At 50.5% G+C, this 12,500-nt stretch overlaps 1 protein-coding gene across 1 annotated transcript in view; it reads left to right on the top strand.

The window, feature by feature from the left end:
• The window catches only part of LOC147087058 (paired amphipathic helix protein Sin3b-like), a 45,095-nt gene that overhangs the window by 22,117 nt on the left and 10,478 nt on the right, over positions 1-12,500 (top strand). The window contains 3 exon segments of the mRNA XM_085978027.1: positions 8,563-8,666; positions 8,773-8,859; positions 9,977-10,055. Of these exon segments, the coding sequence (XP_085834153.1) occupies positions 8,563-8,666; positions 8,773-8,859; positions 9,977-10,055 (270 nt within the window).

Raw genomic sequence — 12,500 nt, 5'->3', positions numbered from 1 at the left:
AGCACGGGGTTAGATACAGAGTAAAGCTCCCTCTACACTGTCCCATCAAACACTCCCAGGGCAGGTACAGCACGGGGTTAGATACAGAGTAAAGCTGACTCTACACTGTCCCCATCAAACACTCCCAGGGCAGGTACAGCACGGGGTTAGATACAGAGTAAAGCTCCCTGTACACTGTCCCATCAAACACTCCCAGGGCAGGTACAGCACGGGGTTAGATACAGAGTAAAGCTCCCTCTACACTGTCCCATCAAACACTCCCAGGGCAGGTACAGCACGGGTTAGATACAGAGTAAAGCTCCCTCTACACTGTCCCATCAAACACTCCCAGGGCAGATACAGCACAGGGTTAGATACAGAGTAAACCTCCCTCTACACTGTCCCATCAAACACACCCAGGGCAGGTACAGCATGGGTTAGATACAGAGTAAAGCTCCCTCTACACTGTCCCATCAAACACTCCCAGGGCAGGTACAGCACGGGGTTAGATAAAGAGTAAATCTCCCTCTACACTGTCCCCATCAAACACTCCCAGGGCAGGTACAGCACGGGGTTAGATACAGAGTAAAGCTCCCTCTACACTGTCCCATCAAACACTCCCAGGGCAGGTACAGCATGGGTTAGATACAGAGTAAAGCTCCCTCTACACTGTCCCATCAAACACTCGCAGGGCAGGTACAGCACGGGGTTAGATACAGAGTAAAGCTCCCTCTACACTGTCCCATCAAACACTCCCAGGGCAGGTACAGCACGGGGTTAGATACAGAGTAAAGCTCCCTCGACACTGTCCCATCAAACACTCCCAGGGCAGGTACAGCACGGGGGTAGATACAGAGTAAAGTTCCCTCTACACTGTCCCATCAAACACTCCCAGGGCAGGTACAGCACGGGGTTAGATACAGAGTAAAGCTCCCTCTACACTGTCCCATCAAACACTCCCAGGGTAGGTACAGCACGGGGGTTAGATACAGAGTAAAGCTCCCTCTACACTGTCCCATCAAACACTCCCAGGGCAGGTACAGCACGGGGTTAGATACAGAGTAAAGCTCCCTCTACACTGTCCCATCAAATACTCCCAGGGCAGGTACAGCATGGGTTAGATACAGAGTAAAGCTCGCTCTACACTGTCCCATCAAACACTCCCAGGGCAGGTACAGCACGGGGTTAGATACAGAGTAAAGCTCCCTCTACACTGTCCCATCAAACACACCCAGGGCAGGTACAGCACAGGTTAGATACAGAGTAAAGCTCTCTCTACACTGTCCCATCAAACACACCCAGGGCAGGTACAGCACAGGTTAGATACAGAGTAAAGCTCCCTCTGCACTGTCCCCTCAAACACACCCAGGGCAGGTACAGCACGGGGTTAGATACAGAGTAAAGCTCCCTCTACACTGTCTCATCAAACACTCCCAGGGCAGGTACAGCACGGGGTTAGATACAGAGTAAAGCTCCCTCTACACTGTCCCATCAAACACTCCCAGGGCAGGTACAGCACGGGGTTAGATACAGAGTAAAGCTCCCTCTACACTGTCCCATCAAACACTCCCAGGGCAGGTACAGCACGGGGTTAGATACAGAGTAAACCTCCCTCTACACTGTCCCATCAAACACTCCCAGGGCAGGTACAGCACGGGTTAGATACAGAGTAAAGCTCCCTCTACACTGTCCCATCAAACACTCCCAGGGCAGGTACAGCACGGGGTTAGATACAGAGTAAAGCTGTCTCTACACTGTCCCATCAAACACTCCCAGGGCAGGTACAGCACGGGGTTAGATACAGAGTAAAGCTGCCTCTACACTGTCCCATCAAACTCTCCCAGGGCAGGTACAGCACGGGGTTAGATACAGAGTAAAGCTGTCTCTACACTGTCCCATCAAACACTCCCAGGGCAGGTACAACACGGGGTTAGATACAGAGTAAAGCTCCCTCTACACTGTCCCATCAAACACTCCCAGGGCAGGTACAGCATGGGTTAGATACAGAGTAAAGCTCCCTCTACACTGTCCCATCAAACACTCCCAGGGCAGGTACAGCACGGGGTTAGATACAGAGTAAAGCTCCCTCTACATTGTCCCATCAAACTCTCCCAGGGCAGGTACAGCACTGGTTAGATACAGAGTAAAGCTCCCTCTACACTGTCCCATCAAACACTCCCAGGGCAGGTACAGCACGGGGTTAGATACAGAGTAAAGCCCCCTCTACACTGTCCCATCAAACACTCCCAGGGCAAGTACAGCACGGGTTAGATACAGAGTAAAGCTCCCTCTACACTGTCCCATCAAACACTCCCAGGGCAGGTACAGCACGGGTTAGATACAGAGTAAAGCTCCCTCTACACTGTCCCATCAAACACTCCCTGGGCAGGTACAGCACGGGTTAGATACAGAGTAAAGCTCGCTCTACACTGTCCCATCAAACTCTCCCAGGGCAGGTACAGCACGGGGTTAGATACAGAGTAAAGCTCCCTCTACACTGTCCCATCAAACACTCCCAGGGCAGGTACAGCACGGGATAGATACAGAGTAAAGCTCCCTCTACACTGTCCCATCACACACTCCCAGGGCAGGTACAGCACGGGTTAGATACAGAGTAAAGCTCCCTCTACACTGTCCCATCAAACTCTCCCAGGGCAGGTACAGCACGGGGTTAGATACAGAGTAAAGCTCCCTCTACACTGTCCCATCAAACACTCCCAGGGCAGGTACAGCACGGGGTTAGATACAGAGTAAAGCTCCCTCTACACCATCCCATCAAAGTCTCCCAGGGCAGGTACAGCACGGGGTTAGATACAGAGTAAAGCTCCCTCTACACTGTCCCATCAAACACTCCCAGGGCAGGTACAGCACGTGTTAGATACAGAGTAAAGCTCCCTCTACACTGTCCCATCAAACACTCCCAGGGCAGGTACAGCACGGGGTTAGATACAAAGTAAAGCTCCCTCTACACTGTCCCATCAAACACTCCCAGGGCAGGTACAGCACGGGTTAGATACAGAGTAAAGCTCCCTCTACACTGTCCCATCAAACACTCCCAGGGCAGGTACAGCACGGGGTTAGATACAGAGTAAAGCTCCCTCTACACTGTCCCATCAAACACTCCCAGGGCAGGTACAGCACGGGGTTAGATACAGAGTAAAGCTCCCTCTACACTGTCCCATCAAACACTCCCAGGGCAGGTACAGCACGGGTTAGATACAGAGTAAAGCTCCCTCTACACTGTCCCATCAAACACTCCCAGGGCAGGTACAGCACGGGTTAGATACAGAGTAAAGCTCCCTCTACACTGTCCCATCAAACACACCCAGGGCAGGTACAGCATGGGTTAGATACAGAGTAAAGCTCCCTCTACACTGTCCCATCAAACACTCCCAGGGCAGGTACAGCACGGGGTTAGATAAAGAGTAAATCTCCCTCTACACTGTCCCATCAAACACTCCCAGGGCAGGTACAGCACGGGGTTAGATACAGAGTAAAGCTCCCTCTACACTGTCCCATCAAACACTCCCAGGGCAGGTACAGCATGGGTTAGATACAGAGTAAAGCTCCCTCTACACTGTCCCATCAAACTCTCCCAGGGCAGGTACAGCACGGGTTAGATACAGAGTAAAGCTCCCTCTACACTGTCCCATCAAACACTCCCAGGGCAGGTACAGCACGGGTTAGATACAGAGTAAAGCTCCCTCTACACTGTCGCATCAAACACTCCCAGGGCAGGAACAACACGGGTTAGATACAGAGTAAAGCTCCCTCTACACTGTCCCATCCAACACTCCCAGGGCAGGAACAACACGGGTTAGATACAGAGCAAAGCTCCCTCTACACTGTCCCATCAAACACTCCCAGGGCAGGTACAGCACGGGGTTAGATACAGAGTAAAGCTCCCTCTACACTGTCCCATCAAACACTCCCAGGGCAGGTACAGCACGGGGTTAGATACAGAGTAAAGCTCCCTCTACACTGTCCCATCAAACACTCCCGGGGCAGGTACAGCACGGGGTTAGATACAGAGTAAAGCTCCCTCTACACTGTCCCATCAAACACTCCCGGGGCAGGTACAGCATGGGGTTAGATATAGAGTAAAGCTCCCTCTACACTGTCCCATCAAACTCTCCCAGGGCAGGTACAGCACGGGGTTAGATACAGAGTAAAGCTCCCTCTACACTGTCCCATCAAACACTCCCAGGGCAGGTACAGCACGGGGTTAGATACAGAGTAAAGCTCCCTCTACACTGTCCCATCCAACACTCCCAGGGCAGGTACAGCATGCGTTAGATACAGAGTAACGCTCCCTCTACACTGTCCCATCAAACACTCCCAGGGCAGGTACAGCACGGGTTCGATACAGAGTAAAGCTCCCTCTACACTGTCCCATCAAACACTCCCAGGGCAGGTACAGCACGGGGTTAGATACAGAGTAAAGCTCCCTCTACAGTGTCCCCATCAAACACTCCCAGGGCAGGTACAGCATGGGATAGATACAGAGTGAAGCTCCCTCTACACTGTCCCATCAAACACTCCCAGGGCAGGTACAGCATGGGGTTAGATACAGAGTAAGGCTCCCTCTACACTGTCCCATCACACACTCCCAGGGCAGGTACAGCACGGGGTTAGATACAGAGTAAAGCTCCCTCTACACTGTCCCATCAAACACTCCCAGGGCAGGTACGGCACGGGGTTAGATGCAGAGTAAAGCTCCCTCTACACTGCCCCATCAAACACTCCCAGGGCAGGTACAGCACGGGTTAGATACAGAGTAAAGCTCCCTCTACACTGTCCCATCAAACACTCCCAGGGCAGGTACAGCATGCGTTAGATACAGAGTAAAGCTCCCTCTACACTGTCCCATCAAACACTCCCAGGGCAGGTACAGCACGGGGTTAGATACAGAGTAAAGCTCCCTCTACACTGTCCCATCAAACTCTCCCAGGGCAGGTACAGCACTGGTTAGATACAGAGTAAAGCTCCCTCTACACTGTCCCATCAAACACTCCCAGGGCAGGTACAGCACGGGGTTAGATACAGAGTAAAGCCCCCTCTACACTGTCCCATCAAACACTCCCAGGGCAAGTACAGCACGGGTTAGATACAGAGTAAAGCTCCCTCTACACTGTCCCATCAAACACTCCCAGGGCAGGTACAGCACGGGTTAGATACAGAGTAAAGCTCCCTCTACACTGTCCCATCAAACACTCCCTGGGCAGGTACAGCACGGGTTAGATACAGAGTAAAGCTCGCTCTACACTGTCCCATCAAACTCTCCCAGGGCAGGTACAGCACGGGGTTAGATACAGAGTAAAGCTCCCTCTACACTGTCCCATCAAACACTCCCAGGGCAGGTACAGCACGGGATAGATACAGAGTAAAGCTCCCTCTACACTGTCCCATCACACACTCCCAGGGCAGGTACAGCACGGGTTAGATACAGAGTAAAGCTCCCTCTACACTGTCCCATCAAACTCTCCCAGGGCAGGTACAGCACGGGGTTAGATACAGAGTAAAGCTCCCTCTACACTGTCCCATCAAACACTCCCAGGGCAGGTACAGCACGGGATAGATACAGAGTAAAGCTCCCTCTACACTGTCCCATCAAACACTCCCAGGGCAGGTACAGCACGGGGTTAGATACAGAGTAAAGCTCCCTCTACACTGTCCCATCAAACACTCCCAGGGCAGGTACAGCACGTGTTAGATACAGAGTAAAGCTCCCTCTACACTGTCCCATCAAACACTCCCAGGGCAGGTACAGCACGGGGTTAGATACAAAGTAAAGCTCCCTCTACACTGTCCCATCAAACACTCCCAGGGCAGGTACAGCACGGGTTAGATACAGAGTAAAGCTCCCTCTACACTGTCCCATCAAACACTCCCAGGGCAGGTACAGCACGGGGTTAGATACAGAGTAAAGCTCCCTCTACACTGTCCCATCAAACACTCCCAGGGCAGGTACAGCACGGGGTTAGATACAGAGTTAAGCTCCCTCTACACTGTCCCATCAAACACTCCCAGGGCAGGTACAGCACGGGTTAGATACAGAGTAAAGCTCCCTCTACACTGTCCCATCAAACACTCCCAGGGCAGGTACAGCACGTGTTAGATACAGAGTAAAGCTCCCTCTACACTGCCCCATCAAGCACTCCCAGGGCAGGTACAGCACGGGGTTAGATACAGAGTAAAGCTCCCTCTACACTGTCCCATCAAACTCTCCCAGGGCAGGTACAGCACGGGTTAGATACAGAGTAAAGCTCCCTCTACACTGTCCCATCAAACACTCCCAGGGCAGGTACAGCACGGGGTTAGATACAGAGTAAAGCTCCCTCTACACTGTCCCATCAAACACTCCCAGGGCAGGTACAGCACGGGTTAGATACAGAGTAAAGCTCCCTCTACACTGTCCCATCAAACACTCCCAGGGCAGGTACAGCACGGGTTAGATACAGAGTAAAGCTCCCTCTACACTGTCCCATCAAACACTCCCAGGGCAGGTACAGCACGGGTTAGATACAGAGTAAAGCTCCCTCTACACTGTCCCATCAAACACTCCCAGGGCAGGTACAGCACGGGTTAGATACAGAGTGAAGCTCCCTCTACACTGTCCCATCAAACACTCCCAGGGCAGGTACAGCACGGGGTTAGATACAGAGTAAAGCTCCCTCTACACTGTCCCATCAAACTCTCCCAGGGCAGGTACAGCACGGGTTAGATACAGAGTAAAGCTCCCTCTACACTGTCCCATCAAACACTCCCAGGGCAGGTACAGCACGGGTTAGATACAGAGTAAAGCTCCCTCTACACTGTCGCATCAAACACTCCCAGGGCAGGAACAACACGGGTTAGATACAGAGTAAAGCTCCCTCTACACTGTCCCATCCAACACTCCCAGGGCAGGAACAACACGGGTTAGATACAGAGTAAAGCTCCCTCTACACTGTCCCATCAAACACACCCAGGGCAGGTACAGCACGGGGTTAGATACAGAGTAAAGCTCCCTCTACACTGTCCCATCAAACACTCCCAGGGCAGGTACAGCACGGGGTTAGATACAGAGTAAAGCTCCCTCTACACTGTCCCATCAAACACTCCCAGGGCAGGTACAGCACGGGGTTAGATACAGAGTAAAGCTCCCTCTACACTGTCCCATCAAACACTCCCGGGGCAGGTACAGCACGGGGTTAGATACAGAGTAAAGCTCCCTCTACACTGTCCCATCAAACACTCCCGGGGCAGGTACAGCATGGGGTTAGATATAGAGTAAAGCTCCCTCTACACTGTCCCATCAAACTCTCCCAGGGCAGGTACAGCACGGGGTTAGATACAGAGTAAAGCTCCCTCTACACTGTCCCATCAAACACTCCCAGGGCAGGTACATCACGGGGTTAGATACAGAGTAAAGCTCCCTCTACACTGTCCCATCCAACACTCCCAGGGCAGGTACAGCATGCGTTAGATACAGAGTAACGCTCCCTCTACACTGTCCCATCAAACACTCCCAGGGCAGGTACAGCACGGGTTCGATACAGAGTAAAGCTCCCTCTACACTGTCCCATCAAACACTCCCAGGGCAGGTACAGCACGGGGTTAGATACAGAGTAAAGCTCCCTCTACAGTGTCCCCATCAAACACTCCCAGGGCAGGTACAGCATGGGATAGATACAGAGTGAAGCTCCCTCTACACTGTCCCATCAAACACTCCCAGGGCAGGTACAGCATGGGGTTAGATACAGAGTAAGGCTCCCTCTACACTGTCCCATCACACACTCCCAGGGCAGGTACAGCACGGGGTTAGATACAGAGTAAAGCTCCCTCTACACTGTCCCATCAAACACTCCCAGGGCAGGTACGGCACGGGGTTAGATGCAGAGTAAAGCTCCCTCTACACTGCCCCATCAAACACTCCCAGGGCAGGTACAGCACGGGTTAGATACAGAGTAAAGCTCCCTCTACACTGTCCCATCAAACACTCCCAGGGCAGGTACAGCATGCGTTAGATACAGAGTAAAGCTCCCTCTACACTGTCCCATCAAACACTCCCAGGGCAGGTACAGCACGGGTTAGATACAGAGTGAAGCTCCCTCTACACTGTCCCATCAAACACACCCAGGGCAGGTACAGCACGGGTTAGATACAGAGTAAAGCTCCCTCTACACTGTCCCATCAAACACTCCCAGTGCAGGTACAGCACGGGGTTAGATACAGAGTAAAGCTCCCTCTACACTGTCCCATCAAACACTCCCAGGGCAGGTACAGCCCGGGGTTAGATACAGAGTAAAGCTCCCTCTACACTGTCCCATCAAACACTCCCAGGGCAGGTACAGCACGGGTTAGATACAGAGTAAAGCTCCCTCTACACTGTCCCATCAAACACTCCCAGGGCAGGTACAGCACGGGTTAGATACAGAGTAAAGCTCCCTCTACACTGTCCCATCAAACACTCCCAGGGCAGGTACAGCACGGGATTAGATACAGAGTAAAGCTCCCTCTACACTGTCCCATCAAACACTCCCAGGGCAGGTACTGCACGGGGTTAGTTACAGAGTCTAAGCGCTTCCTCCTTCTCTCCAGATCTCTTCGTGGGCCAGTTGAACAGCACACTGCGATGCACCACATGTGGGCACCGATCTACCACCTTCGAGGTCTTCTGTGACCTTTCACTGCCGATCCCTAAGGTACCTGGTGGTGTGACGGGAGGAAACGATTGTGGGAGGGGGGTTTGCGCGGAGCGGGGGAGTTGTGGAGTTCTGGAACTGACTCTCGTCCCTTCCTACCCTGCAGAGGATGTCCGCGGCAAGCCGAGTCTCACTGGCAGAGTGCCTGAGCCTGTTCACTGCGGAAGAGGAGCTGGACACTGAGAACGCACCGGTAAGAGGTCTATCAGGGTCCACCTTCCACCCTCCCACCCCGGTCTCTGAGGACGCAGTGGTGTCTTCACCATTGAAAGAACATTAGAAACATCGAAAAATAGGAGCAGGACTAGGACATTCGGCCCGTCGAGCCTGCTCCGCCATTCAATGAGATCATGGCTGATCATCCAAATTCAGTACCCTGTCCCTGCCTTCTCCCCATATCCCTTGATCCCTTTAGCCTTAAGAAATATATCTAACTCCTTCTTGAATATATTTAATGACCGGGCCTCCACTGCCTTCTGTGGTAGAGAATTCCACAGGTTCACCACTCTCTGGGTGAAGAAATTCCTCCTCATCTCTGTCCTAAATGGCTTACCCCTTATCCTTAGACTGTGACCCCTGGTTCTGGACTCCCCTGCCATCGGGAACATCCTTCCTGCATCTAGTCTGTCCAGTCCTGTTAGAATTTTATAAGTTTCAATGAGATCCCCTCTCATTCTTCTAAACTCCAGTGAGTACAAGCCCAATCGACCCAATCTCTCCTCATACGTCATTCCTGCCATCCCAGGTATCAGCCTGGTGAATCTTCGCTGCACTCCTTCCATGGCAAGAACATCCTTCCTCAGATAAGGCGACCAAAACTGCACACAATACTCAAGGTGCGGTCTCACCAAGGCCCTGTACAACTGCAGCAAGACATCCTTGCTCCTGCACTCGAACCCTCTCGCTACGAAGGCCAACATACCATTTGCCTTCTTAACCGCCTGCTGCGCCTGCATGCTTACCTTCAGTGACTGGTGCACAAGGACACCCAGGTCTCGTTGCACTTCCCCTTCTCCCAATCTATTGCCGTTCAGATAATAATCTGCCTTCCTGTTTTTGCCACCAAAGTGGATAACCTCGCATTTATCCACGTTATACTGCATCTGCCATGCAGCTGCCCAATCACCCAACCTGTCCAAATCATACTGGAGTTTCTCGGCATTCTCCTCACAGCACACACGCCCACCCAGCTTTGTGTCGTCTGCAAACTTGGAGATATTGCATCTAGTTCCCTCGTCTAGAGCACCGCACTGTCGGAGGGGTGTCTGTGTGATTCGGTCTCCCTAAACGTACTGACGTTGTCTCCCCAGATGTGCGAGCGCTGTAACCAGAGGAAGAGAAGCACCAAGAAGCTTACAATCCAGAGATTCCCCAAGATCCTCGTTCTACGTATCCTTTACAGGCACAGCACACGCTCGCTCAATCTTTCTCTGTGTCTCTCTCTCTGTCTCTCTGTCTCTCTCTCCCTCTCTCTCTCTCTCCCTTTCTCTCTCCCTTTCTCTCTGTCACTCTCCCTCTCTCTCTCCCTCTCGCTCCCTCTATCTCCGCCTCTCTCTCTGTCTCTCTCTCTCTGTCTCTCTCTCTCTCTCCGTCTCTCTCTACCTGTCTCTCTCTCTGATTCTCTCTCTCTCTCTCTCCCCGCTCTCTCTCTCTCTGTCTCTCTCGCTCTCTCTCTGTCTCTCAGTTCAGTTCAGTTCAAATGCTTTATTGGCATGAAAGTTTACAGAGAACCATATTGCCAAAGCTTACATAGCAAAAAGGTACAGTTTTCCAACATTCTGTAGGTGTCAATCGATTTGACATTTGTTGGGTATATACAATATTACTTTTAAACAATATTAATTTTAAACAGTCTTTCTACTTCATTTGGTACGTTCAATATTAATTTTAAACAGTCTTACTTTTAAACAGTCCTCAGGTTGTGACATGTTGTTACATATTTAGCCCCAAGGTATGGTCTGTCTCCTTCTCCTAGGACTAATCTCAATTTTGACAGATCATCCAATTCCTTGAAATCTGGGGTTGTTTGGCTTAGCTTGTTGAATAATATGTTTCTTGATGTGTTGAATTTTTCGCATTTTAGGAGGAAATGCATTTCTGTTTCAACCTCGCCAGCCAGACATTGATCGCATATTCTATTCTCTCTAGGCTGCCAGGATTTCTTGTATCTGCCTTTTTCAATTTCCAGTTGGTGGTCGCTTAGTCTGTACCTGGTGAGGGTCTGTCTCTGTTTTGTGTCTCTGATGGTCGTGAGGTAGTCTGCCAGTTTATATTCTCTTTTTAGGGCCCGGTAACATTCTAATCTGCTTTGGCTTTCGGTTATTTTGTTCCAATGTTCCAGGTAGGTTTCTTTGCATTTTATAATGATTTGGTTCACTCGGATTGGTGTTTGGACGGCTGTGTTGGTCTGGGGCTGGTCAGGGTCCGGCTGAGTACTTAGTTTTCAGTAGCAGCTGACTCAGGGGACTCTTTTCTGGGTTTAGCTCTTGGGTCTGAAAGGCTTTGAAATGAAGGGTGTCTGGGGAGCTAGATTTGAGGTGATTTAGGAAGTTTAGTGCTCGTTTTTGGATGTTTATTATCAGTGGGTATCTGCCTAGTTCGGCTCTGCATGCATTTGTTGGCGTTTTTCTTTGGGTGCGAAGGATGCTTCGGCAGAATTCTGCATGTAGGGCTTCTATTGTGTGTTTTTCCCATTTAGTGTAGCTTTGGTGATTTAGCGGGCCCCATACTTCACTACCGTACAGTGCAATGGGCAGGATTATGCTGTCAAATATTTTGAGCCAGATTTTGATTGGGATTTGGATGTTGTAGAATTTTCTTTTTATTGCATATAGGGCTCTTCGGGCTTTTTCTTTTAGTGCATTCACTGCTATGCTGAAGCTCCCTGATGCTGTAATAGTTAGACCAAGGTAGGTGTAGCTCATAGTGTGTCCTATAGTGGTATCACTGAGGGTAAACTGGTATTTGTTTTCCTGACATCTGGGTCTTTTCTGAAAAATCATGATGTTGGTTTTCTTTAGATTTACTGTTAGAGCCCAATTTTGGCAGTATTTGTCGAGTAGGTCGAGTTGTTGCTGTAATCCCTGTTCTGTGGGAGACAGCAGAACCAGGTCGTCCGCATAGAACAGGGACTTCACTTCTCCATCCAGGAGACGGAGACCTGGTGACTCGCTTTGCTCCAGCATGTCTGCTAATTCATTTATGTATATGTTGAACAGGGTCGGGCTCAAATTGCAGCCCTGCCGGACGCCTCTTCTCTGGGTGAAGAAATCGGTGCGTTTGTCTCCAATTTTGACCCCGCATTTGTTTTTCAGATACATTGATTTAATAAGGTCATAGACTTTGCCCCCTATTCCACACTGAAGAAGTTTATAATAGAGCCCTTCTTGCCATATAGAGTCAAAGGCTTTCTTGAAGTCGATAAAACAGGCGAATATTTTCCCATTTTTTGTTTGGTGTTTATGTTTTTCAATGAGGGTGTGAAGGGTATAGATATGGTCGGCGGTGCGGTGTTTTGGAAGAAAGCCTATTTGGTTTTTTCTGAGGATATTATGTTTGTTAAGAAAATCAAGTAATCTACTATTTAGAATACTGCAGAATAACTTCCCTAGACAACTGTTGACACAGATGCCGCGGTAGTTATTTGGATCTGATTTGTTTCCACTTTTATATATGGGGGAGATTAGTCCTTGGCACCAGATATCGGGAAAACAGCCTGAGCGTAATATGATGTTGAATAGTTTGAGTATCGCACCCTGCATCTCCATATTGCTGAACTTTAGCATTTCATTTTTGATGTTGTCTGGGCCACAGGCTTTCTTTAGGTGGAGAGAT

This window comes from Somniosus microcephalus, unplaced genomic scaffold (assembly GCF_052327205.1).
Source record: "Somniosus microcephalus isolate GS21.2 unplaced genomic scaffold, FLI_Smic_1.0 unresolved_chr6, whole genome shotgun sequence".
Taxonomy (NCBI): Eukaryota; Metazoa; Chordata; class Chondrichthyes; order Squaliformes; family Somniosidae; genus Somniosus; species Somniosus microcephalus.
The sequence above is the reverse complement of the archived record's forward strand: the minus strand, read 5'-3'. Positions and strand labels throughout refer to the sequence as shown.